General features: G+C 41.0%; 2 protein-coding genes across 2 annotated transcripts; one reads left to right on the forward strand and one right to left on the reverse strand.

Moving 5' to 3' along the window:
• Positions 1 to 729: 729 nt before the first annotated feature.
• LOC104491124 (ES1 protein homolog, mitochondrial-like) lies at positions 730 to 4,772 on the forward strand (the record flags this gene model as incomplete). The annotated part of the gene is made up of 4 exons (XM_010133497.1): positions 730 to 795; positions 1,008 to 1,179; positions 3,107 to 3,311; positions 4,479 to 4,772. Coding segments are annotated over 4 exons (636 nt in total), but the record flags the coding sequence as incomplete, so codon positions are not given.
• Positions 4,773 to 6,317: 1,545 nt separating this feature from the next.
• Positions 6,318 to 13,188, reverse strand: IRG1 (immunoresponsive 1 homolog (mouse)). The gene is made up of 5 exons (XM_010133485.1): positions 13,147 to 13,188; positions 11,606 to 11,767; positions 10,400 to 10,489; positions 8,204 to 8,409; positions 6,318 to 7,350 (listed from the first exon to the last, which is right to left on the reverse strand). The coding sequence occupies exons 1-5, from the start codon at positions 13,156 to 13,158 to the stop codon at positions 6,396 to 6,398; spliced, it is 1,425 nt and encodes a 474-aa protein (XP_010131787.1). The 5' UTR covers positions 13,159 to 13,188; the 3' UTR covers positions 6,318 to 6,395.
• Between the last annotated feature and the right edge of the window lie 13,106 nt (positions 13,189 to 26,294).

Consider the following 26,294-nt stretch of genomic DNA (forward strand, 5'->3'; position numbering starts at 1 on the left):
AGGAGGCCTTGCCCCGCTCCTCTGTACCACAGCCTCGAGCAGGTGGGGCGGGGGGCCGAAGATGGGGCCCGGTTAAAATCAGTCTGCTTTCTGATCACTTTTCCAGAAGTCAGACCCTTGCCCTTGCTCGGGTTCACCTGCTTGTTTTCTGCTAGCTGTTTCGGGGCTCCTTCAGTAACTGGGATTCCTTGGAGAAGCCTGGATCGGGATGTGGGGGTGATGTGCTTTGGTCCCAGCAGTGGCTTCGCATGGTGGAAGGGGGTCACTTGCTGTCTTTGTGAAGCTACGCTCAGGTGTCTGATGGTAACAACAGCACCACGTGAACAAAAACCACCCCCATATTTAACACAAAATTGTCCTCTCTAAAACTAACTAAAGCAGCATGCACAGGGAAGTCTGTAAAAGCAGCAAAACGGATTAGTGAAAACATCCTCTGCTGTACACCTTTGTTATGCTAGATATTTTTTGATGCAGCCTTCCCCATTTGTGCCTAACCAAAATATGTTCTGTGTTTTGTTTTCCCTTCCTGCTACTGGTCTTTTAGGAAAATGAGTAACTCTTAATACCTGCGCTAGAAATGCTCATAAAGTTTGCATCTTTATCGTTTAAACTTTTTTTTTTTTTTAAAACACCCTGATCCCATAACAGTTAAGAGCAGCCTTTCTGCAGACTCAGCTGTGTGTCTCGTCAGTCTGCTGGTATAAATTATAGTGCTCTGTTTGTCCACAGAGGAGATACCTGCAGACCCTGTCAAAATCTGAAGGCCCTAGTAAAATCAATAAGCTTAATGTCAATGTAAGAATGTCAAAATGTTGCCGTGATAGGATGGGGAGGATGGCTGAGTTTACCCATCCTAATGGGTCAGCTGTCACTTTAGATATTTAATCCACTTCTTTTGGATAAGAGACTTAAGAAACAAAACCTGTTTTCATTAAATCTATATTGTGACCAGTATTTGTGAGTTTTGTTTATATTCACAAAATTGTTTTGTCTCTGTGGAATTCTAGGTGAAGATATTTGCCCCCAATATTGAGCAAAGGGATGTAGTCAATCACCTAAAAGGAAGTCCAACAGAAGATAAGAGAAATGTCTTAGTTGAAAGTGCCAGATTGGCAAGGGGAAATATTCAGGATTTGGCTGAACTGAAAGCTAGTGAATTCGATGCGGTCATTTTCCCTGGTAGGTTCTTTTAAAAGAAAATTGATTGTGGTTTTTCAATTGCAAATAACTGCTTTGCCTCTACTACACTGTTATTTTTAAATCCATTTAGAGAATAAATTCTGCTCTTGAATTTGAATGGTACGTGGTTTTTTTCCCCTTTCTTTCTACTTCCATATTTTCTTCTGAGGATGAGAAAATGTTTTAGCAAGCTCTCATGGGCTAATAAGTCATCTTAGTGTATTTATTAATCTATAGTTCATTAAATTAAAATGCCAGAATGTCCTTTTGGTGTTAAGTTATACATTGCACCATTCCTTCTTTCTAAAGATTTCCAAAGTCTTTCTAAAGATTTCAGTGTCTATTTGAGGGCAAGGACACTGACCTGAGTACAAAAGTAGGTCCAGAACTTGACTTTACGTGGCAATGCCTTAATTTTAGGGCCTCTGAAGTTGTTGGCAGAATAGCAGGTTAGCCAAATAGATTATAGGCTCTGTCGGATGTGAGTACATTCTGGTTTAATTATGTATCTGGTCCGCTGCTGATCGAGTTATACAAAACATGTTTATGGTTAATTCTTTATTTATAGACCACAAAATTGCCTTTCAGACGGAAGTAACTGTAATCCCTTTAGAAATGAAGAAATCAAGGCATCACGAGGACATTATGACTTACTGAAGATTGCTTTCCAGAATATTCATAGTAGTACTGTTAAATACTGTCGTCAGAACTGTGTGGAAGCATTTTGCTGCTTTCGCTCTGCCTTCTGTTGTAAGGCCGGCAGAGGGAGTGTGTGTATAGCTCAGAGAAACCTACTTCCAGCGCTACAGTGAGTGGGGGGGATATCAGGGCTGATCGGGGAGTAGAGGCTAGCAAATATTTATCACATTAATTTCATGCTGCGATAACCCAGTCTCAGGGGGACTGCTGTACCAACTTTTAGAGGGAAATAAACCCTATTAAGTTTGAAGATTAAAATCTTACCTCAGAGATTCCAGATAACCTTGAAAGTGATCAAAGAGTGAAAAGAAAAATAATAGAAATGCAAAGGTTCTCGATGTTGTCCATTGAAATACATGTGGAAATTTCTGTTTGTTTGTTGTTGAAAAGTTGATGTTGTGCACATTCCATAAGGAATCGGATATAATGGATGGTTACACTTACTAATAACCTTCTTACTTTGATTTTTCTGATGGTTATAAATCCAGCAAATGAAGGTGCTGTAAAATATAATCTGCTTTTGGAATTAAATGAAGATTAAATGCAAATAAAGGAATGTTATAACTAATTTCTGCAAAGACAAATCCTATGTTTAATAGGAAATTATGTTATCATTCACAAGTGGTATGTCTTAGAATATCATATGTTATCATTTCCTTTTTATGTAATAGCCGTTTTGTTTTTTATTGTGTTAACCTTTTGTTTCTTTTTTTTTAAGTCCAAAAATAACTATAGGGTAGGAAAAAAGCTCTTCTATAACTGCTTAAATACTGAACTAAAACTTGAGAGTGAATTACTGTAGAGGGTCCAATCGCTGTTTGCATTGCTCTCATGAATTACACTCTTCTTCTAGAACCATCATTGATCTTTCTTTGATCCCTCTCTTGCTTACTGAAGGGTGCATATCAGATGGTGCAGTTTTTTCCAGTGACTAGAAAATAAAGTGAGAGTTCCTGTTTGTCTATTTGTTGCACATTGAAGCAAGATTAAACTCTCTTAACATACATGGTATAAAAAACATGGAGTTTAACATTGTAAACCGATCATGTTTCGCGTGCTGAAAACTTTCAGCATAGTAACTAACTTCACAGTCCTATATATGACATGATTATGTTGTAAAAAAAAAAAAAAAGGCGGGGGGGAGAACTCCTTTCTGGTATTGGATTTAATGTTTTGTAGCAGTGTCTTGCATTTGAATATTTGTTTTTTGTTTTGTTTTGTTTTTTAGGTGGTTTTGGTGTAGCAAAGAACCTGTGTTCCTGGGCTGTAGATGGCAAGGACTGTACTGTCAATGAGCACGTGAAGTCCACACTCCAAGCTTTCCACAGTGCTAAAAAGCCCATCGGTTTGTGCTGTATTTCGCCAGTCCTGGCAGCCAAAGTGTTTCCTGGTTGTGAGGTCACAGTTGGCCAAGACAAAAATATAGATGGAAGGTAAGAAAGAAATGGATGGAGATAATTTACCTGAGAGTTAGGATTAGGAAATGGCTCATCATCTGTGCAAAACTGAGGTCTCTGGTACCAGTAAACCTGGGGTAACTTATTAGTGACATTTTTCACTTACTTCAAATTTTCAGTTGTGTAACAGTAGTAGGCACAGAACTCTCAGGGCAGGTAGACTGAATCTGTGAGGTCAGGTGACTTGTGCACTACCACATTGGAATAATTTATCCCTAAATTCAGAAGTATGTTGGTCTGTGATATCAACATCCACAGACACATTACAATTAAGAGTATCCATCAGCCCTGAAGGTGACAGAACAAAGCAACTTTTATAGAATCATAGCTGTGCAGGTGACCAAGGGTATCATGTTATTTTTTCACGTTACGTTCATGGTAATTGAGTGATTGATTTTAGCTCATACTAAGTGAGATACAGAATTTGCTTACCCAATGCCTTTGAAGTCCATGACATACTGAAAATGAAGAATAGGCATCTGTCCTGGCATTCAAAAACTGGGTACTCCCTGGCAATTTGAGTGGCCTTTTAAATTGTGTCCGTGGGCTTTTGTCAGCTTAGGGAATTTTAATAATTTTTTTCTGGTGGTCGTGGTTTGGGGAGCTTAGGGGAGGCAGAGGAGAGCAGGGCCTGACACATGTCAGTGCCACTTCAAGAACTGTCCACTCCAATAACACTTCTGAGTGGAATTCCATATCAACAGCAGCAGCAGTGAGGGATTGCCTCTGTTCCTTCTTTATCCTCTGGAAAAAAAGTCTCTGCAGAATCCCAGTGAAAGAACTTACCTGGAGGTGTGGGTAAAGGTCTAACCTGTCTGCACGTTCAGCTGGAGTCTCTCAAACTATTGAGGATCAGTTATGGCTGCACTTGGTATCATCTTGTAAACTTTCTGAAAGATTGTTAAAACCAGAATCGTACCTTCTGACATACTGCGGCTCTGAAATTCAGACCTTGTTTTCAAAGAAATCAGATCACTTTTGTCTGTAGTGGATGGGAGAACATGACAATGGCAGTCTGACTCCCTTGTCATCATCCACTAACGAGTCACTTAAAATTATTGTAGTTCTCTCCCTTAAGTTCTGTTGGGAGAACTTTATGGCTATATCATCTCTTTATGCTAATTACAATCCCTTTATTTACAGGTTTCCTGATGCTGAAACGGCATCTGCTATAGCAGAGCTGGGATGTAAACACATTTGCAAAAATGTGAATGAGTCCCATGTGGATAAAGCCAATAAAATAGTTACTACCTGTGCTTTCATGTGCAAGGCTCCTCTGCATGAAATCTTTGATGGAATTGGAACAATGGTACAAGAAGTCCTGAAACTTGCCTGACTGGAAATGTACAAGCTTCTGCAAGGAAATCAATTTAGCTAAGCATAAGCATGTGGCTTCCTTTGATTGTATTAATAAAGTAATGCAACTGTTAAACGTCACAGTTCTTGGGTTTTGTTGTTGTTTTTAAATCTCTAGTACATCAAGTAGTTAATGCTAAGTTTGTCCTATTTACTTCTAAAATAGAAAGCATGTGTTGAAGGCTGTGGTGATGGGTTTCCCTTTTTCCCTCCTCGTAGATCTGAATGTATTTAGTCTTGGTAAGATAGTGTGGAACCCTCCTCATCCAGCTGGGTTTTATCATATCGCTAGTGATTATCAGTAATTCACCTTTGGTGTTAACCCAGCAGTAACTGCAGATGACATGGCATTAAATGAGTCTGTATACCTTTAGTGTAGGTGAGTAATTTAGTTCTACTTTCTAATCAGAAGAGAAGAAGAAAAGAATGCAGTCATTTGTGTTTTTTTTTTCTTGCTTTGCAAATGGTTAAGCAGATATAACCAACGAACTTCTCAAATTTTTGCAGAGCCCCCTAGATAAATGGACTTTATAAACCAAGAGTCAAAGGCTTAAGTACAAACAAATACGTTGTATAGGGGAAAGACACAACTTTTGCTCTAATAAATGAAATAATTTGAGGTTTGGTTAGTAAAACGAATTAGCTTTATTTTGTTATTTTTTGCATACATAGTTTCGTACCCTCAGGTACATTTTATGTATGTAACAACACGTGCTTTGATCTTAAAAAATGCGTGCAAAGGTCGTCAGCCTCTCTTAGAAACACAATCTGGCAAGGCTTTCTTCTCCCAAAGTTGCTAAATATTTCCAGAATTTATTATCCGGAGAAGCTGATTGTCACTGCAGACACTTCATTGTCTCAGCATAAGAAGCGTTCTGGTGCTCACAGGTGCCACAGTCATAGTGAGTGTACTGTAGCCCATGCTTTGTGGTACCTGCAGTAATCTAAACGTGTCATCACCAGTTAGTGCTAATCATGTCTTGCTGAGCAAGCGCCTGGTACCTGGAGCAGGAATACAGCATGAACAAACCTGTACCACAGAGCAGCCAAAAGAAGGAACTGGGAAATAATGCTATTATGACAAGGACTGTTGGGTTGTCCCTCTCGCTCAGCAGCAGGCGTGATCAGGAAGAGCACTAACCCTTCCCTTGTCAATGCAAGACCAGCCGTTACAGCAAAGCCTGACATGTCGCGGAGTATCAAGTGCTACTACTCCGTGTGTGTGCCATGCTTATTGTAGCACAAATGTCAAAAGATCTGGTGTAGCAGGTTGTCTCTTCAAGGAGGCTTTAGAGCTAAGTGGACAGAAATAAATATATAAAGGCTTTTAATCTCTGTTCTTATAGTGCTGCTTCTCATGGGCACAGCATCTTCATATTCCTCCAGAATTTGGATTTCCTTTATGGAATTATTTAGCAGAAGCAGAATGTAACTGACTTTTTTTTGGCAGAAGAGTAGGGGAGTTTTTGTGTCAAGCACAAGTGCTCTGTATTTCTCCCTCTAGAGGAGAAGCTGCCTTCTGTTCAGCCTGAGCTGTGTGTGTAATCGCTAAATTATTTACTTAGTCAAAACCCGCACTACTGGACTGAGCATGGGTCTTGTGTTACGGGAGTCTTAATGAAAAGTGCTGGAGTCACTAAATAAGAGTTAATCTTCAATTTTGTGGTTGCTTTGTGAACAGCGTCTAGCTGTTGGTTGGAACATTCAAGGGACGTGCAGCTTCTCCAAGAGCGCTCTAGCTGACTGTCCTGATAAAAACGTGCTTAACACAGAACAGTCCTCCACTTTTTCCAGGTTGTACACTGTCTCTATAATGCCTTCTGTGGCTTCTGCAGACAGGGTGCTGGAGGCATTGGACTGAAACTTTTTCTCCAAGTCCTCCTTTTTCAGAGGTTTCCTCCAGTGTCCGTAGAACGTATCGCAGCAATCGCTGATGGTGTTGCCATCCTGAAGTGTGACACTCACTTCACAGTACAGACTGTCAAAGCTAGGGGTGTTATCAGGAGGGTGCTCCAGCTGTGTTTTGCAGAGGAGCTCCCTCAAGGCTGGCCGGTGAATGTTCTCACTGTTGAAGGACTGGACCGACATGCTGCCATCCAGCAAAGCAGAGCATGCAACAAACTGGAAGGAGTGTCGAGCTTCATGCTCTGAGGTGGGGCTGGGTCTGTTCACATATTTAACCTCTGGGACTTTGAGAATGACTTTCTCAATTTTATGAAGGGGGAGCAAGTTGTCACTGCTCTCCACAAGCTTTCTTCTAACAGAGGATGCTGCATCAGCCACCCAGTGCGTTCCAAGATGAGCCGGAAAGCGTTTGATGGCCACATCTTGCTGGTCCAACAGCCAGGGATAGGACTGTAAGGTTGGCAGAGTCTGTGGGTTGTAATCTGTATAAAAGGCACCTATCCCTGACTCCATGTCCAAGATCTGTTTGTTTCCTTGAAGGCCCTGTGATGCTAAGCAAGCTGCTTCCAGACCATGCTTGGCAGCATTGCCAATGTGGAGGGGCTTTGTTTGGGTTGCTGCGTTAGCCAGTGGGGCACCTGCATAAGAGGCAGCGACGGCCAAGGCATTTTTGCATTTCGACTGGTCAAGAGCAAGCAGTTTAGCACAAGCTGCGGCACTGCCCATCGTACCAACAACAGTCGGTGGGTGAAACCTGAGAAAACAAAATCTCTCTGTTAACATTTTTCAGAAAATAACCTGAATTCACTATATACACAAGTTCCAATTTCCTTTCGCTGCTGTGGAAGATGTATTGGACCATAAAGAAACATACGGTCAGAATTCATTTGTGGTCCTAATGGAAAAAGTTGTTGCTTTTCCCCAGGAACAAGTTAAACTGGAATAGTAGCACTTAAAATTGTTCTCTCCAGAAAGCAACTGAAATGTTAGAACTGTTCACAGTTCAAGGCATATTGCACAGAATAATAGCAAAAGTGCCACAGCTTTTAGTCATCTATAAATAATATATAGTTGGCTATAAATTATACATATTGGGGGAGGCCAATTTTGTTATTCTGAACTAGTTTTGCAAAATTGGTAGAAGGAACACACAGAAAACAGCAAGAAGACATGTAGTCCACCCCCCATTTCAAGGCTTTCGCCTAAGCGCGCCCTGTCTTGGGCATTGTTCTGAGATCAGCATCAGTGACTCCTTTCTGCTGAGAACAAGGCACTGTTTGCAAGTGAGACGTAATCATATGTATTCATGAAAACCTGAGACTTCTGCTGTTAAACATTGCCCTTTTGCTGCTTTTTTTAATAAATAGGGAGATCATCACCTCCTTCTTGTAAGCTGATCGATGCTCTCAAAAAGAAATCTATTAGCTAAGCCCTAAGGAGTCATGAAAATCTAGGTTTAGATGAACGTTTCCTAAATTTCCAGACATATGACATAGGAAATGTGATTAACTGTGCCATTTGTATTTTAACTGGCATTTAATTACATCTGTTAACACCGAGAAAAAACCCATTCCACTCAACTTTCTACTTGAAACATTCCTAAGTACCTTTTTGGAATATTCCTGGCTTCGCTGGAGAAACGCAGCAGCCTGCCTTGCACTTCAATTCCCACATTGAAAGCTAAGAGCAGATCAAGACCTGAGATTTTTTTCTTCTGAGGAAAGGCCTCCGAGAGTGCAATCACTGCAGGGAGCACAGCCCCGGATGGGTGTGTGGCTGGATGCCACGTGTCGTCAAAATCCATGGAGTGCACCTAAAGGAAAAAGAAGCCTTGATTTGGCAAGGTTGGCTCAGTCAAATTAAACCACGCTAACTGGTATAAAAAAAGGACTGAAGAACTAGATTTTCTTTAGAAAGCTGATCTTCAGAAATCTTTCTGTTAAAGACCGTTACTCCCAACATGGCTCCCTGAGAGATGGCAATGCAATACAAACCTTGCTTCAAAGGAGCATAATTCTAACTCAAGTTGCACCAGTCTAAAAACGGTATGACAATGATTCTCCTTTCCTGTAATAGGCTTTTGCTGCTTTAATTAGGCTGGTATAATTAAAGCATCAATTCTAGGTCCACCATGTGAGCGGTGAATTTTCACTTCGCCCAAACCAGTATATAGACATAACGAAATTATTTCCCCAGTGCTGCAACTGATGCTGCCATTAGGTCTCACACCATTAAAGCTGTAGCAGTTGAACACATACTGCTAACTGAAAGCTGTTTTGGAGCAACTTCTCTGGTGCTACCATCCACAGGCAACAGGCACAGGCCTGTTGATGTAGATCAGACTTTAGACTGAATTTTGAATCCTTCAAAACAAGACCTGTCACATGAGGAACCAGATTTCTTGGGATTGCTGGGAGTAGGAGAAAGTTACAGTCTTGAAACTGAGATGAGCTGCTTAGCCCTTGAGAGTATCCGGAGAGGTGCCTTGTCTTTCCCACACCTAGAGCCCTGCTGCTCGGGAAGATCTTGGTCGTTCCCAGCACGGCATATGGCTGCTATGCTGGTAGCAGACTGCTCCCAGCAGTGCAGTCAGCGTTTGCAATGTTCTGTTTGTCAGACCTCCCTCCGCTCCCAAAGTTTTAAGGCACCCCCTGTGCCAAGGACTTGAGAGCACCAGGGACCGCATTTTAAATAACATAATGATGCCTCAAAAGCTGAACTTTCACACCAGATCACCCATGCCTTACTTCGCCAGAACAAACTGGGAAGGTGGTCAGACTCCCTCCCCAGTGCTCAGGTCTTGACCTGTAATACTGGGAATAAGCACTTCTGAGGACTGCATTTCTGAACAGGGAGAAGAAACTCAGTTCCTGCCTTGAAAAACTTTGATGCCAGCTGGGAAGATGTCCTGCAGAGCAGGGTGAGGAAAGTTGTGCCCAATACCCAGTAATGTGCATTCATGGTGTTTTCAATAAGCGCTTAGAATTGACCTGTGGCTGAGCTGCAAACTGAAAGAATCATATACATGCTAACAGCCGGATTTGAATATCACATGGGCTGCTAGGAGCTGAGAGGTACCAGATCTCATTTCCAAGGTAATTTTCTCTACATTGGAAATGAGGTGTCAAATTGGAGCTCTGATCTTGTTGTCACGCTAATTTAGATAGGCTTAATATTACCATTTCCTTGGTTGGTCGCTTTTCCTAGTTTTGCATAATTGCCAAATATGTCTACCACACCTCTTGTGCATCTTTCAATTTCAAATGGTTTCAGCCTCAATCTGAATTCAGAGAAATGTCTGGGGAGTCAGTTATTGCTTTAATGACAAAGTATGTGTCCAAAATATACACTTGGCTTTTACAAACTGTGTAACTGAAGATTAAATTGCATTGTGATATTGTATGTATATGTGCATCTGTCTGTATTTGTTTTTCAGTAACTATGCTTCGCCAGTTGGCATAAAATTTGGATCCTGGTGAAATCAGTGAGAGAGAGAGTATCCCTTTGTAAAGCACCTATAGCAAGGTTGTAACAAGCTGTATAGTTCTGACCTTTGCAAGCAGCCCCAAGCCTCACATTAAAGGTAAGGGATGCTGTTGAGTTGGATCAGATACATATTATACCTCAAGTTCGGTCTCGTTGGAAGAAATTTGAAGCACGTTAAAACAGTCTAGCAAAGTTTTGTAGCAGGCTTCAGGCAAAGGAATAAAGTATACTAAGATTTTAGGAGCGTTCTGTTCTCTCTAGAGCAAGAACAGCATCAATTAGTATGATTTGAGAGCAAATAAAAGAGCAACCCTTACAGCCACTCCATTGACAAAAGCTGCATACAGAGGAGGCAGTCGGAAATCCGAGTGGCCCCAGATGGTACTGGATATATCTGAGCTGTAGATCTGAAATAAAGTGACATCAAGTAATTAAAAGTCCTGAACCCAAGGATAAGCGTGCACCATATCTCTGATGTAACTGAGATCAGACCATACCCTCTCATGACACAACTGTTCCCATTTGTGAGAAAAATACTGTTCTTTCAGCAAGTATGAAAAGAAACTTGGTTTTCTCTTGGCTTATGCCCCTTACCACCCAAACAGACCTCAGGGGGCAGACCAACACCATCCACCTGGCAATTCAATACCTTAACACGACCTCTAGCCATTGACATCCCTTGTCACTGCCCATCATCAGCTCCCTCAGGACTGTCATAATCTGGTTGGGGAAGATCTCTGGTTGAAGGTTCTTGTTTCCCACATTTTAGTAAGGCCCCAACTAAACGATACCAGCCTCCTGGTGCTGGTATCCCCACGCTCTACAGATTGCTGTTCCTTTCCTTTTGTTGTGCAGAACTTTTAGCCAATGAAGAGATCTTTATGGAATTAAGTAAAAGGGCATAAACTACCATGGTCTGGGAAGGAGTGATCTCTGTGTGAAGAGACTTACTGGCACACATAGCTCTGGAACCTGACTCCAACTAAGCAGGTCTGACTGATGAAACTGTGGGCTAAACTCCTCCTCATTGCTCCACTCCTGTGTTTGGAATGCTTCTCCTCAGGGTCAAGTACTCCTCTAGTTTAAGTAGAGCAAGACTGGAGGAGAAACACGACCAATGTACCTCAGACAACAATTATGTTTTATGGACTGGAAGTAACCCACTACTAACTCCCCATCCCTTTTACAATCCCTTATTTTTGAAAGTCTGGTGATAAGTGATGTTTACTTTGCTGATGGTTTTAATAAAATCTCATAGGTGATAGAAAGGAAGCGATTCTTAATTAACGGTGTTTGCAGTGGCGGATCTTAGAATACAGTCATTACACAAACTTTTGCCCACCCAGAACTGAAAGTAAGTCAATCAATGAAGTTTCCTTTGCTCCAGTGGAAAGAACACTGTGTCTTTCCTTCCATCTGTAAAAGAATTTCGCCATGACAAAATTTCCCCTTATAGCCCAAATTTCCCTTTCCTTTTCTTAAAGCTAAACCTTAGGGTACGCTGAGAATGCCAGACACCTTACCTTGCTGTACTGTGTCACTTTGTGACAAACCTCGGTGTTGGTACCCAGAAGCCCCACTCCAAGAGTATCCAGAATCATTCGCTTGCTTCTCTGAATAACTTGGTCTGTCAAGTGGTTTGCGTTCAAACCATGAATCACATTGGCAAAATTTCCTGTAATTGTCTGTGAGGAAAAAGAAAAGAAAAATACCAGACAAACAAATAGTAGGTGTTTCTCTTAATTTAAAGAAAACAATTTTTGTGGTCTTTTTTTTTTACTTTCAGTTTTGGGTTACTGCTTAGCTTGACAGCCATTTGAGTTGCCCTGCCTCTGCTTACATGAATTGCATCAGCAAAACTAAAGTTTGAATTCTTCCTCTTTTTATGCCCAGAAACGCGGCAGTGTTATTTATACTTTCATCAGTGTCCTTGTCTGGCCTGTATTTCTGCTGCTTCCTCCCTGAACTGAGTCCTTGAGGGTAAGCACTGCAAGTGATGTAAGATATCTATATCTATACACACACACTCACACACATACATATAAAACCAAACAGAAGCAAAAAACTTCTGGCTTTTCATAGCACCTTCTTACTGCTGGAAGTGGAAGAGTGGCATTTCAATCCAGTGCAGCCACTACCACACAAGGAGGTAAGATTTAATCTTCCTGAGTAGCAGAATTACTATCCCAAGACTTGCTGAGCTTGGAGGTCAGTGAGAGATGGAACGTGGCATCCCTACATTGCACCTGTTGCTCCTGGCTCCCAACTCCCATTGAATTCACACTTAGCTGGACTTGCAGTTTTCCTCTGAGACAGGATCTCACCTCTTTGAAAAGCAGTGGCTCCTAGTTCCAGGCTCCTGCCCATCTGGAAATTATATTTCTAATTTTTTTTTCTTTCCTATTGAGCATTGACCCATTATGCAAACTTAGTCTGTTTCTTCCTGGCTGGTGGCATGAGCTGCTGTTAACATCTCTATTGGATATTAATCTAGAACTTCCTTCTCCAACCATTAGAAACTTCACCTTGTAGAGGCGTATATTATTTACAACCTATCTACACACATGCTTGCTTTTTTAAAATGGCATTACTTAATATAGCTTTTCTCTCTATTTGGAAATTGTCTGTCCTTCTATTTCCCCCTCATCAAAGTAGATCCTCTACTCTCTCGCACAGAGAGTGCCTCTCTCTCTCTAACCACACAGAGTGATGATACTTCCTCTTGGTCTTCATCTTGCTAAGTTAAACAAACCAAACTGTGCTGCTCTCTCCTCTATAATGCAGTCTCACCCCTACTATGCTAGCAGTTTTTCACTGTGTTGTTCCATCTCGATTTCTCTTTTCTGGCAACAGTGACTAGAACTGTACCCATTATTCCAGACAAGTTCTCTCTCATTCAGCTTTGTACTAAAGCATTAAGACTATCTTGAGGAAGATGAGTCGTTTAAAGCAGGTGGATCACATATCCCATGGTGTGATGTACACCTACTGAAACTTATAGAGTAAGGATATAAAAGCTTAAGCAGAAAAGTGCATCTTACAGTGCAAAGAAACAAGACAGTACCTTTGCCCACATCTTGGTGGGGTGGTGTGTGGTCCCAAAGAGATGCAGCAAACAAAGGATGGTCAGCAAACAGGGGAAATCACTCTCTCGCTATTTATATGAACGTGCCTGGGGTGGGGGAAGAAATTAGGCCTTCTTGGTCATCTTGTCCTGCCCATTTCCTCCTCTGCCTGGAATTGTTCCTATTTCTTCACTTTCAACTTTTGTCTGACTAACTGTACTGTAAACTGCTGGGACATGTGTGATAAGGCTTTGCCAGTTATGTTCCCTTGTTATGTAGATTGATTTTTATGTTATTTTATTAACAGATAGAAGTTGATATATTAATTTGAGTGTCTTACATTTAGTAGCATGGAGCGAAGAGGTGTGTCAGGCTGACCACAGCAGTCCATGGTTGTGAGGGCAGTCAACTACAGGATGGAAAAGGCTGTTTTAACTTAAACAACCTGTTGTTGGTTCTTTTGGGTTTTTATTTTTTCGCTGTATCTCTCCTCTATAATATATACAATTCAGACATGGGAAATGTGTTCCATAAATTTCAGACCATAAGTTAGATTTAAGGCAGCTCTTGGCATTTAATAATGTTTTAAGAGCATGAATTGCTACACGAGGCCATCATTTCTGCTAGCAGGTTTTCTGCATCTCAGGCAAGAATGTCTTCTCTATGGAAGGAGGTGGTTCCACAACCAGTTTAGGGATTTCATTTCTGTGGGAATTACAGACTGCTACAAGATAGTGATTGAGAAATCCCTGCCCATCCCATCAGGAAGGGAGCAGGCACCAGAAGAGCATGAGTAGACGCCACTGAATAACTCTGAGTGGAAAAGTAATGTATGTCTGAAGTTTGTGAATCTCCTGGATTAGGAAACAAAGTATCAAGTCTTTTCACTATTGCGGTCGTCACTTTTATGCTTAAGCTACATTTACTTTAGGAACCTCAGCCCTTTACTCAGCCTAGCCTCAAATAGTTTTGTAAAGCCTTATCTAAATCCTGAGTGCTTCCAGGTAAAGACCAGGATGGGTCTATAGGTGAAGTTAAACACTGATTTGAGCGGTTCTAACTACCACTCAAATGTCCTGGTTTAGGCTGCATCCTCTCTCCTCTCACAGGACACACAGTCTTCTTCCTCTTTGTGCCAGGGCCAATGTTGAAGAGATTTACTTCTGAGTTGTTCCTGCCTATCTCCAGAGCCAGCTCAGAGATTCTCAGCTGTCAAGCAAAACTGAGTTTCATCACCTCAGAAACGCAAAATTAAATCTAGCTCAAGCAGAGGGAGGGAGAAGTAGGGCTAGCAGTATTCTGTGAAATTTTAGGAGGACATGGACAGGTAAAAAGATATAGGAGAGGACTGGCTGTTCCCTAGCAAGCTCTAACCCAAACATTTGTTTGTTTTGCCTGTGCCTTGAGTCAGCTCTGCTTACAGATGTCATCTTCATGTGTCCTTGATGCTGAAAATTGCACTGGGTAACAGAGTGTCTTAAATGATAGAAGCAGTGATGTGTCTGCTCATGAATGTAACCAAGAGTCTGAGGCCCAGGACTTCTAAAACCCAACCTTACAAACACATACATACTTTTGTACAGTTTAACCAGCATTATGTGCCGACTTCATTTAAAACCTTGTCCTGTCTTTCTCTTAAATATGAGCTACTGTTCAGCTTGGCTCCTAAACCTCTTCCCACACACATTTCTCGGAGTATACCACAGCTTCCTCAGTCATGCATGCATAACCTGCATCTACATAAAACACCCCTGCAGCTTTTCCCAGTTCTGGGGTGAGATGTGCGTGTGCTTTGGCCAAATCCTGACCTCATGGGGAGAGAAAACCAAAATACACTTAAGTACTTCTTCTTTGCCCCTCATTTCCACACTAAGGAAAACCTTAGAGAGAGCAGGGATGTGCTGAAGGGTTTGGTGCTGATAAAATCCCACCCAGCTAATGGGATTGCTCACATTGAGAAGGTTGGCAAGGGTTAGAAAGAATAATAGAAGTTAACGCTATTACACAAAACTGGAAAGATTTTGTTATCTTTCACTTTCCTTTCAGCTCATGCTTCCCTCCAGAAACATGGAAGGAAAAAAGTCTAAATTACTCAACCACAGAATCACAAAGTGTCTGAGGTTGGAAGGCACTTCCAGAAATCATCTGGTCCAACCCACCTGCTCTAGCAGGACCACCCAGACCAGGTTGCCCACCACTGTGTCCAGTTGGATTTTGAGTATCTCCAAGGATGGAGACTCTACAACCTCTCTGGGCAACAGTTTTTGACCACTGAAAAATTACATAATAAATAAAAGATCAAAACCCTAGAGTCAGTACTTTCAGTCATCTTTTTCCTTTATCTTCAGGATATAATTTAAAATGCCATTCTCTTTCTCATTTATTCCTCCTTCTCAAGTGAGGCGGAAGTGAAAGTTGAACATCTCCTTGACACTACTGTGCTTCTGGATGGCACAAAGGAGAATTTTATGTTAAGAATTTTCCTAACTTAAGAAGCAGTCTGGGACTCTTTTCATTTCCCCCGAGAACATCGATGGATGAACAGTGAATACAGCTGAGCAGCTAAAAAGTATGAGAAAAGGATGCAGTAGTGAAACTCCTGATTATTCTAATTTATTGCTCTAATGACTGCTCTAATTACTGGTGGCTTTATACTGGAATGTCCACAATCAGAATGGGGTAAAAATGGCCCATAATCCTTTTTAGCTCTAGAAGGCCTAGTGTAGTATCAACCTGTAGGGTTACATCCTCAGCCTGGCATCATGCCTCAGAACAAGGTCTGTTCAACAGCCCACAGCTTACAATGTCATATATCCCATCAAACACTTTGAAACAGTTACTACTGGAAAGAAGTGCAGAGGCCCAGATGCCTTTAATCCCATGGTGAGACTCCAAGCTGACTGCATATGGGAGCCAGAACTTGTGATGTGGTCAGATGCTGCTAGGTAATCTCAGATACGTGTTCACTTCCTTCTGCAATCTTGATTGCAACATGGATTTTCCCATGCACTCAGTAGTAACATCAGTACTATTTAAGGACCGAGCTGAGATATTATGAGAAAGTGGCTTTTTTTTTTTTTTTGCATAAAGAAGTGAAATTGTAAATGCACAAAACTAAATTACCTGGGAGCACCGCAGAGTGAAGAGGCATCTGTACATAGTCCTGTAACACCACAGGAGAACTCACGGGGGTCTAAACAGAAGAAGGTTGAAGATCAGTGTTTGAGGGTTTGGCACAGGCTGTCCACCCTGACAAAAGCAATCTGCTGCTTTCCTATTCTTTGACACAGTGAGTGTGGTTCAGCAATTTGGGCAGACAAATTTGTTAACTAGCAAGCACGATGGAAAGACAAAATGTGTTCATCCAAACGCCATTTGCAACATCATGCGCAGCTACACTAATAAGCTGTGTTGATTACAGAACAAGGCTTTAGAAAACCAGTGCCCCACGGAGTCTATTTTCTCCTGCTGACATCACATTTTTAAGATGTTTTTGTCTTTCTTTTGCTTCCAGTTATTTTAGGCTAAACTCTGCCCACACCTGCAAGCTCTATGTTTACAACTGAAAACAGTTTTGACCTTAGTCTTATGCTCATTTCGTTCTAAAAAAAAAACCAACCAAACAAAATTATGACAAAATACACACTCCAGGCTTTCTTTTCTCTAAGCCAGCTTTTAAGATGTATCTTTGTTCATGGGCTGTGCTAAGGCGAGAAAACTGGAGGGAGGTGCCAATGCGCTCTGCTTACAGAACCTCTGCTGTAGCTGAGATCTGAAAAAACCTTACAAGCGCAGGACCTTCTCCTTTTCCCTCTAGTGGGCTATTTCAAGTACAGAAAAGAGGTGAGAATCTTAGCAAAGGGTCCAGAATAGTTACCTTCATCTAAATCCTGTGAATAGCCCTACAACCCTAAATCTTAGGATCTCATAATCCATAGAACCATAGAATGGTTTAAGTTGGAAGGGACCTTAAAGACCATCTAGTTCCAACCCCCCTGCCATGCACAGGGACACCTTCCACTAGAAGAGGTTGCTCAAAGCCCCATTCGACCTGGCCTCATTCTGCACCACTATCGTTATAGTCTCCTGTGCCTCTTTCTCCCCATGCCTAACCTTCATCCCAACAGCAGTTACTGAACCGGACAGCAATAATGCACAGCAAACGTAATAGGCAACGATTGCACCATAAAATGTATAATTCTGGAAATTTCTAGCCTATAGTAATTCTCTCCTTCACTTACTTGCATAACAGCAGTGCAATATCTGAGAAGTTACAAAACCCTTGTTTCCTTCTTTCAAACTTCTCACAGCAAATCTTGTAAATGCCAGACTGTATTCTGGTAAAGGTTGCTACAGGTCAATACACCAGGTCCACACTACGCTGTCCTTGCCTTCATAAATTAGTGGTGCCATTCCTACAGGCAAGTCCTCGCAGTTCATTTAAACTTGTAAGGTAGATGCTGGTTTGCTTAAATGAGCTGTAAGATAGAGGTACCAGACGTAACTGGGATAATTACACGGGATCTCATTCAAGACAGATCAGTCATTTCACTATAGACGTACTGTGAACAGGGTTCAAGCTGCTCCCCTAGTAGCACAAGCACATTTGAAGACAGAGGGTGTCACTGAATGATTAGGCAAGCCACCTTGACATTGTTTATGGACTTGCACGAAGAGGCCTGAATTATAACAACATGAGAGGACTATGCAGTTCCATGGAACTCCTGCTGACCTAGTGTAAATTTGAGGTCTCACCCATACCATAGCCTTTATCTGTAATACTAGTCCCAGCTCACAGTGCGAGGGGCTACACTGTAATTGGTTGCCTTGGGTTCATAGCTCAGGAGGAGGAAGTATAGGGAAGGTGACACAGCCAGCCCCACTGCCCTGTGAACCCCCTTTGCACCCTGAGGTACCACTCTGTGGAATCCCTCGCAGCCAAGTTCCCAAAGCTTTTCTTCATCCCACTGTAGCTTCTGACCCTATTTTCTAAAGAAAGGAGATTACCTGGACTAGTAGGAGGTGGCTGTAGGATTCTTATATGGCATGACCTCCAGGATGAATGATAGCAGTGGGTATAAGAGGTCACGTAGGTTTTCTGCACATGCATAGACTTTGCCATAACTTCTTGTGATGGTTTTGGCAGCATGGGGCAGCCTGTAGCACACATTGCTCTCTTAATCAAAGAGCAGACATGATGCCTATATTAAGAAGTGGCCAAAATGCAGTTAGATGTCATTACAGAACTTGTGCCATTTGGGGAGATTTGACTAGCATAAATTCAGCGTTTGATTAGCGGAAACCAAATTAGTCGGAGCGTATGTGAGGGATGTGGCAATTTTAATTGAATTGCCAGCAGAACTCCAGTGGTGCAAACAAGGCATTAGTTACTGTGCTGGGCTGCTGCATTGTACACAGAAAGGTACCCAGCAAAGAGACCCTCCTGCTCATTTCAGAGTGAGCCTAGATGTCAGGCCATAACATGTCCCAGCAGGCCGGCAGTGGCAGTCCGGTGGGGAGATGCAGTATCAAGATCTAGTACACAACAAGCTTCAACATTAATTAGGGGATAAAAGAGCCTTTCTACATCTAAACTGTTACTCAGGGAATTTGAACCCCCAGGAAATTATCCCAGATGCCATTACAAGCTTTTGTGTCCACTGAAATACTTAAATAACCCCTAAAGCATAAACTACAGCAAAACCAGGATGAATAATAAAACATTTTCCTTCAAACAGAGACAGGCTTCGGGAGAAAAAAAATCACCTAATTTTGTTGGAGTCCATAATTTACCTGTCAGCAGCCAGAGAAGCACTTAAGACAGGTACTAGGAGATGCTGTATGAGTTGGCAGAACTGCTCCTCCAGCTTTTACCACAGATACTCGCTCTTCTCTTCTCACGCTAATCCCTTGCAAACATAAACATCCTGGAAGGATTTAAACAATGAACCATGTTGCAAAATCCACAGAGTACTTGTTGCTAATGCAAACTTGTGCCATGGGTTGTTTTTTCTTGCTCATCTTAATCATTGGACTGTGACTTCTGCTCAGACAACATGCTCTCATTGAGGTCCCCGGGGCAGCTTGGGTATCCCGTGAGATAGACACATGTTGCTGCCCTTTAGCATCTCTTTTGGAGCACTCCAGTAACTGGGGAAAGGCTCTTTTTCATCATTTGTGGTTGTAAGTAGCTAGATCATGTTTTTTTCTACCTTGATATATTTCAAAAGTGCCAAAAAATATTGAAAAAGAGCCAAAAATTACACTTTAAATATAGCAGTCTCTGATTTATGGTGTAATTACAAAACATGCCATAATAGTTACTAGTTGTGAGATTGAGTATTACACATTTCAGACTGTAAAACATACAGGGAGGTTTCTAGCTGTGATTGTATATTCACCTCTAAAGAGAAAACGGGCATAATTACACCAACATTTACAAAAGGGAGAAATAACAGCAAAAATGTAAGAAAGGTTAAATTTGAAGATGAGCTGTGAATGCATAAAACATTTATATTATTACTCTTTTTTAATTGAAGCTAATGATTTGATTTAAATTGGTCCTTTTTTACATAAGTAGCATTTGAAGAATTTGGGGTTTTAGAATTTATAATGACATTATTTTTTCCACCTACATTACTCATCTTCATCAGAGTAGATTAAGACAGATGTGGGAAGCATTACAAATCAAGGAAAATAACTACTTTCACAAAATGAAAGGAACTATTCTATAATGGTTGATCATCCATGTTGACTCTTCAGCATCAGCAGGGTTTAAAACTATTCACCTAAAAATGTTATCTACTGTCAGATGTAGTGGATGGTATTTTGTTCACTTTTTTCCCTCCCTGCAATAGGTGGAAGATGTCCCTCCTTATGTGAGCTTGGAGGTTGCAGGAGCAACAAGGTTAGTTGTAAGGAAAATAAAACGGCTTGTGAGTCATGGCATTTTTTATTAAAAGCACTATTTCAGGTCATGTTGAGTGAGAATATACAACGTTAGTGGTACCCCCAACTCACCCAGCTTATCCTACTGACTTTGGTAACTAGTCTGCATGGCATAACGCCAGCACTACGATTTTGGTTTTAATAAAATACGCAAATAAATTGCTCATTCCTTCTTTCCACAATTAGAATATTTTTTCTATTTCTGTGATCTGGCTATTTCCATTCTTTACCGAATTGAGCAGTTCCAAAGTCTACTTTGAAGTCTAAGTTTTCTTTGGGTATTTTTTTCTGTTTTCTATTTCCTTGGTTTGGTATGGTATTTTACTAAACTTTGTGGGAGTCATAAGAGAGAGGAAGTGCATTTATTTTTCCTCAACTAATTGACTCAGTGGCAAACGAAGGAACGTATTTCCTTCCAAAAGTTCAGGCATGTGCTAAAATGCCAGCACAACTGCAGCAGGGCGTAAGTCATACCATTCAACCAGTAATACACAGGGTTGGTCCAAATGCAATGCTGTTTCACTGCATAAGAAAAGCAGTCAGCTGCCTTGGGCGTCAACTTTTAGGAGACAGCTCGCTGCCCGTGTGGCCTACAAACAAAAAAATAAAGATAAGTGATTTTAAGCCCGATCCACCCATCACTGCTTTGTGTTTTTGTGTTCTGCTGCTGTTGCCAAAGAGAAGGCTTCTAAGGAGGAACAGGGTGCTGATGTCAAGAAGTTGCTTTTCCCCACAACATCCTGCTGTCTCGCCCTGGTACTCTTGATAACAGGACTTTCCACCTCAGACAAGATCTGGTTACACAGGATAGAGCAACTCACAGGTTACCGCAGTCTGTGGTGGGATACAAGTTCAGCTAGACAGCCAATGATGGCATCATTATTGCTGCATCCTTCTCTCCAGCATGGGTTTCATCTACAGCAGACACCCTGCCACAGGCTACAACCTCCTAACTGTTAACAAGCGATGGGATTTAAAAGACCACACGTATTTGGAGCATTATTGCTTTAACTTTGCTCTTTCTGTATCCTCAGGCTTCACATTTTCACAGTGATAAGAGAGAAACTATTATAGTAAAAACTGAAATTCTAAACTGACTACAGGACTTCAGATGGTAATGGCTTTAAAAGAAAAAAACGAGTACTTCAACACTCTAGATCATGCATTGAGAGAAATGAATGGATATGGATCAGGAGTTACACCATAGTGGGAAATATAAATTATTTATAAATATCTAAAAGACAGTATACAGCAAATTGTAACATCTTATTGCTATAGATTGCCACAAAAATTATACTTGCATGAGGTCATTAACCCCAAAAGACTTCAGATTACATGAAAGAGTGAGAATCTGTCATGTGTGTGCTCTCAATGTAGGTCACTGTATACACATTGCAAAATTGAAGCAAACTTAAGGGAAATTTTCTTCTCCACCTCGAGAAACTCTTGCCTGAGGTTCTGCTGGAATTTGGATGATGTCCTAAGTTTAAATTAAACATGATGAGATGTCCATGAGCAGTGACCGCATAGGGAAGGGTGCAGCTCAGAATGACTTTCCTTAAACTGAAAAAGCACAGGATGTCGCACTAGTGTTTATCCATCCACCTTGTGGGCACAATTATTACACAGGTAGGGAAAATCATGGTAATGGCACACCTATGATAGGCATTGAAAAGGCCTATGAGCATTAACAAATCTTCTTAACCTTTCTGATGGCTTGTTCACTCATCACTGAGTCATACATTTGAAACATTCTTTGGATACAGAAATATGTTAAATGCACCATGTATGAAAAAGATACAGAAAAACTGGAGAGGATTCAGAGGACCATAAAAATGATAACAGGCTTATTTAGCCCAGAAAAGAGAAGTTGTGCTGTTTCACATCACAGCTAAGCCAGTCCAACCACTGGCACTTGTCTTTTGCTCTCCCCAGGGCTTGATTCAATGAACTAAGTAATCAGAAAACTAATTTTCTTAAAGAACCAAAAACTGTCCCACTTTACCCTCTGAACCGGTTCATCACAACCACAGGAGGGCTGGCTAACCTGGGAAAAAAGTAGGCTGGTTCATTCTGGCAACAGATAACCTTCAGACTGGCTTAGCTTTAAGGTGAAAGTGTACCACGTATGGGTACAGGATACAGAAATACAATCCGTATATTTTAGGAAGAACAGGATGTTGAGCGACTTTGCTGTTATCTGCCCTGAAAGAAGACAAAAAGAAATCTGCTAAGTATTTATCACAGATTCTTTGTTTATGTGAAAAAAATCCTTTATAACAGGGTACCAAAACATTAAAATACCATACACAAGAATATTGTGGAATTTCTTTCACTGGCATCATTACCGGTGTATTATGCTGATGTCTGCCAGGATCAGTCCAAGGTTTCTTATCTTGCCTTGGTGCAGAGGTGGATTGGAGGATGATCTCTTGAGATTAATTCCACATCTTCCTTTTTCTGACTTCATGATTTACTGAGTTCACCCATCCTGCCTGAATTAGCTCTGGCTGAACTCAATACTACTTTGAAAAATGGCTATAACAAGAACAGCACAAGGTTCCAGTACTGCTATTTGACTAATATTTTGTTGAAGTCCAGAGAACATGCTGTCCTTGGACACATTATCAGACTCACGATCCGCTTTCTATTCGGAAAACTCCCTAGATTGGCACAGCTGGTCTCTAAATACACCATGAAAATAAGCCCATGAGAATAAGTCATGCTTCAGAGGTTATTCTTAGGCTTATGGTTCAGACCTCAAATGGTATTGTGACACTTGCAAATGGTTGCTCAAGCATGATGGAAATCCAGTTGCAAATACTGGAAGTAGGGTTACCAACTAGGAAATGTGTACACTGAGGATTACAATCATTAATATATCAGAAGAAGAGTGTAACTAACAGTAATTTTTTTTCTAAATACAAGAGATAATGCAGAAGTGTGAAATGGGAGTTAAAATGAAGCAGAGAGACGTGCGGTATTCAGGACTTCTATGGTTTTGGTTTTTGTTTTATTTTTTTCTCCTTTTTGGAAATCTTTTCCAGAAATGACAGGCTGCAGAATCAATGACTCAGATTCTAAAAATACTGAAATGCACCTAACCTTCTGTCTGCCCATAGTCAATAAATGCCATTATTAATCATGTTCTCTAGTGAAATGTTTTGTGGACAAACTCAACACCACAGCTTTCCTATACAACACTCTTTATTCCCTTTACTGTAGGGAAGTTCTGGGAAAAACCTTGTAGGAAGAACAAAACAAAACAAAACAAAATTTACAGGCATTTATTTAGAAAATATGCCAATCACTTTAAGTGATAAAACTTTATTATCTAAAGAACTAGATAAAACAGTTCAAATGCAGCAAGTCTGTGGATTCATCTAGGCTTTGCAGGTGAGGGATCAAGCTAAGATGTATGATTTACGGAGAATCTTTTCAAGTCTTTAGAAGGCCTGTCAAATAGAGGGGATCAATAATAATTTAGGGAGAGTGCATAAGCCCTTCAAAGAAATCTGAGCACAGAACTTGCTGTGTAATCACACCCACCCTGCCAATGTTTTGCAGCCTCACTTGGGAACCACTACTGTGGGACATAAAGCTGCCATCTACAGTTTGAGGAGCAGGCAGCTTTCTTCTTTGACAAGCCCTGCTACCTTTGAAGCTGAGATCTACTTCTTCTAATGGAACTGATTAAAGAGGGAGAGGAAACTTCAAAAGACTTCACTGCCTCTGTGAACAAGGTAGAACGCTGCACTGACAACCTCTTGTGATGTGTACCAGAGTTCATTTTTTAACTTGTTCCTCATTCTGCCCTTTAACATTAGCATCTTCTTTCCACTCGTGTATGTGAATGTTGAAGCTTGCAGACGCATTATAAAATAATCAGTGCCTTTACCTTAGATGGGACTTCTTGTGAGTCCTCTTGGGATAACAAAGGTCTCAGAGATGGCATTTCTTTTTTTTACTGGTTCTGCTTTTGTTTTGCTCATCCAAAATACAGGCAAATTATATAGGCAAAATACAGGCAGAAGAGGAGAATAAAAAGGAAGGATGACCGCACTTGATGTACCTCACCACACTCATCATCAAGGCCTGGTCTTGTGTCTTACTCCTACCTCATGTTTGCAACAAGCTATTCCTTTCCGCACCACTCTTAAACAAGGTAAGGCAGCTGCTTTCATGCTGTCCCTGCTTCCCTCCTCCTCCACTCCTGCCCCTACTCCTTGCAGGTAGCAGATATTCTACTTGGTATATCATACTTGACATATACAGAATAGGGTGAGATGGTGAGCTCAGTTTTTGGACCTCTGATTATCAGCATTGCCCGATCTTTAATCTTGGGTTTTGGCCCTTTAATGGACCGCTTTGGTTGGCTCTATTTGCAAGATAACTTGTTCCTGAGCTGTTAGCAGAGCAGATGTGAGCCAGCCAGTCTCACTGGGCCTCAGAACTGTGGAATGCAACCAGAGTTTGCAGACCTGGAGAAGACAAAGGCATGGCCAGGCATCCCCTCTTCTGCCTTCATGATGGACTACTAGTTAGGTGGTGAAGCACTAGCCTTGTTGCACTAGCAGTGTTTGCTCCTATCAATGATCACTACTGTATTTACTGCTGAGAAAAAAGCTGAAATAAAAGTGATTGCTAATTAAACGTGATTCTGAAACAATTTTTTTTATTTGTACGAGAGTGGTACCAATTTTTTAACCTCTAGAAACAGATGGCAACTGCACCTGCCAGTAAAGGCTGCCAATGGCATCAATAAAGATATAGCTTGTTCACTTCCAGGCAAATAAATCTTGGGTTAAAAATAAAAGTAATGAAAAGTCACTTGTATTCCTTGCTATATATCTATACACCTAGAGTCCTTGCTACATACACCAGAGCAAATGATATATGCATAACTTGGAGGAATTTCACATGGAGAAAGCTACTGTTCAGCATCTGGAGGGTAAGTTCACACCACCCTGATGAGGCCACCTGGCACTGCCCACACGCAGAAGTGCCTCTCTTCGAAGGAACTTGAGCTATGAACAATTTCATGAAATGGCATCTTCGAGCTGTGCTGCTGGAGCGCTTTAAAAAGGGAGACCAGAGACAGCACTGCCACCTACTGCTCCCAGGGATGGGGCTCTCACTCTCATGGGGATGAAAACTTGGGGGTGAAAGTAGGTATGTACTGTAAAAGTACATTTACTGTAAAAATACGTTTACTGTAAAAGTGTTAAAAATAATTATAAAATTAATAGTGAAAAGCCTTTACTGTAAATCTAAATACCAACTTTACCCCTTGTAAAGCATCAGGGAATAAAATAAGCTACCATTATGGTCTTGTCAGAGTTTCAAAAAGAAAACAATCCACGTGGCCACCCTGGTTTGCAGCTTAGTCATATACTTTGAAGCTGTTATCTTTGGCTAGTTCAGCGTAAAGAGTTTTCTTAGGAATTTACTGAAACTGTAGTGAGTTAGCATCTCAGCAGACTAAGGCTTTATATTAACAATACTGCCCTTAAGGAAAGACGTGATTGGCAAGATAGACAGGAGTGATAATAAAAAGAATAACACATAATAAGAGTTCGGAATCATATTAAACTGCATGACCTGAACGTGATACTGCATGTATTGAACTTTACCTACGTCACTTGTCTTACACAGCTGAAATTATTAGCCTGAGTCTTAGAAGTCTTGTCCTTGACAAATGCTACCAGAAATGCAGCTAAAGAGTTAGGTCATAATAGAAACTGTCACAAAATTCATAGTGCTAATATTCGTACAAGCAAATAGCTACTACTATTGCTCTAAAGCTTTATGGAAATGGGGCACTGATGTTTGTGCCTAGCCAGAGGTTCATCCAGATTAATTCAGCCACAACAATGACTAGTGAAGAGTAGTTCTAAGGTCACTACAAAGTCAGTGCTAAAGAAACTATACTGGGGTTTTAAGAGCTATGCCTGTGACCCTGGAGCTTTTGATGACACATCATTAAAAAATTATATTAGAAATCGTGATGTAACTACAAAGCTGCAATGGTTGCCAGAAACCACCAAAGGAGCGGTGATTTTTTTTCTTACAACAAGGCGTATGTAAATTGTGATAGAAAGTCACTGGACTCTTTGGAAAATTAAATTTCAGATCTTCCCCTAGGAAACGCTTAGATGGAATGAAGAAGCATATAGGTAAAGGCATGTATACAGTGTGG

This window comes from Buceros rhinoceros, unplaced genomic scaffold (assembly GCF_000710305.1).
Source record: "Buceros rhinoceros silvestris isolate BGI_N320 unplaced genomic scaffold, ASM71030v1 scaffold17280, whole genome shotgun sequence".
Lineage (NCBI taxonomy): Eukaryota > Metazoa > Chordata > Aves > Bucerotiformes > Bucerotidae > Buceros > Buceros rhinoceros.

What these genes read in the sequence shown, in the direction of transcription:
- IRG1 (XM_010133485.1), bottom strand. An exon ending in AAGTGACACAGTACAGCAAG is followed by an intron (nt 10,490 to 11,605) that starts GTAAGGTGTCTG and finishes ACTTTATTTCAG; the next exon opens with ATCTACAGCTCAGATATATC. An exon ending in GCCAGGAATATTCCAAAAAG is followed by an intron (nt 7,351 to 8,203) that starts GTACTTAGGAAT and finishes TTGTTTTCTCAG; the next exon opens with GTTTCACCCACCGACTGTTG.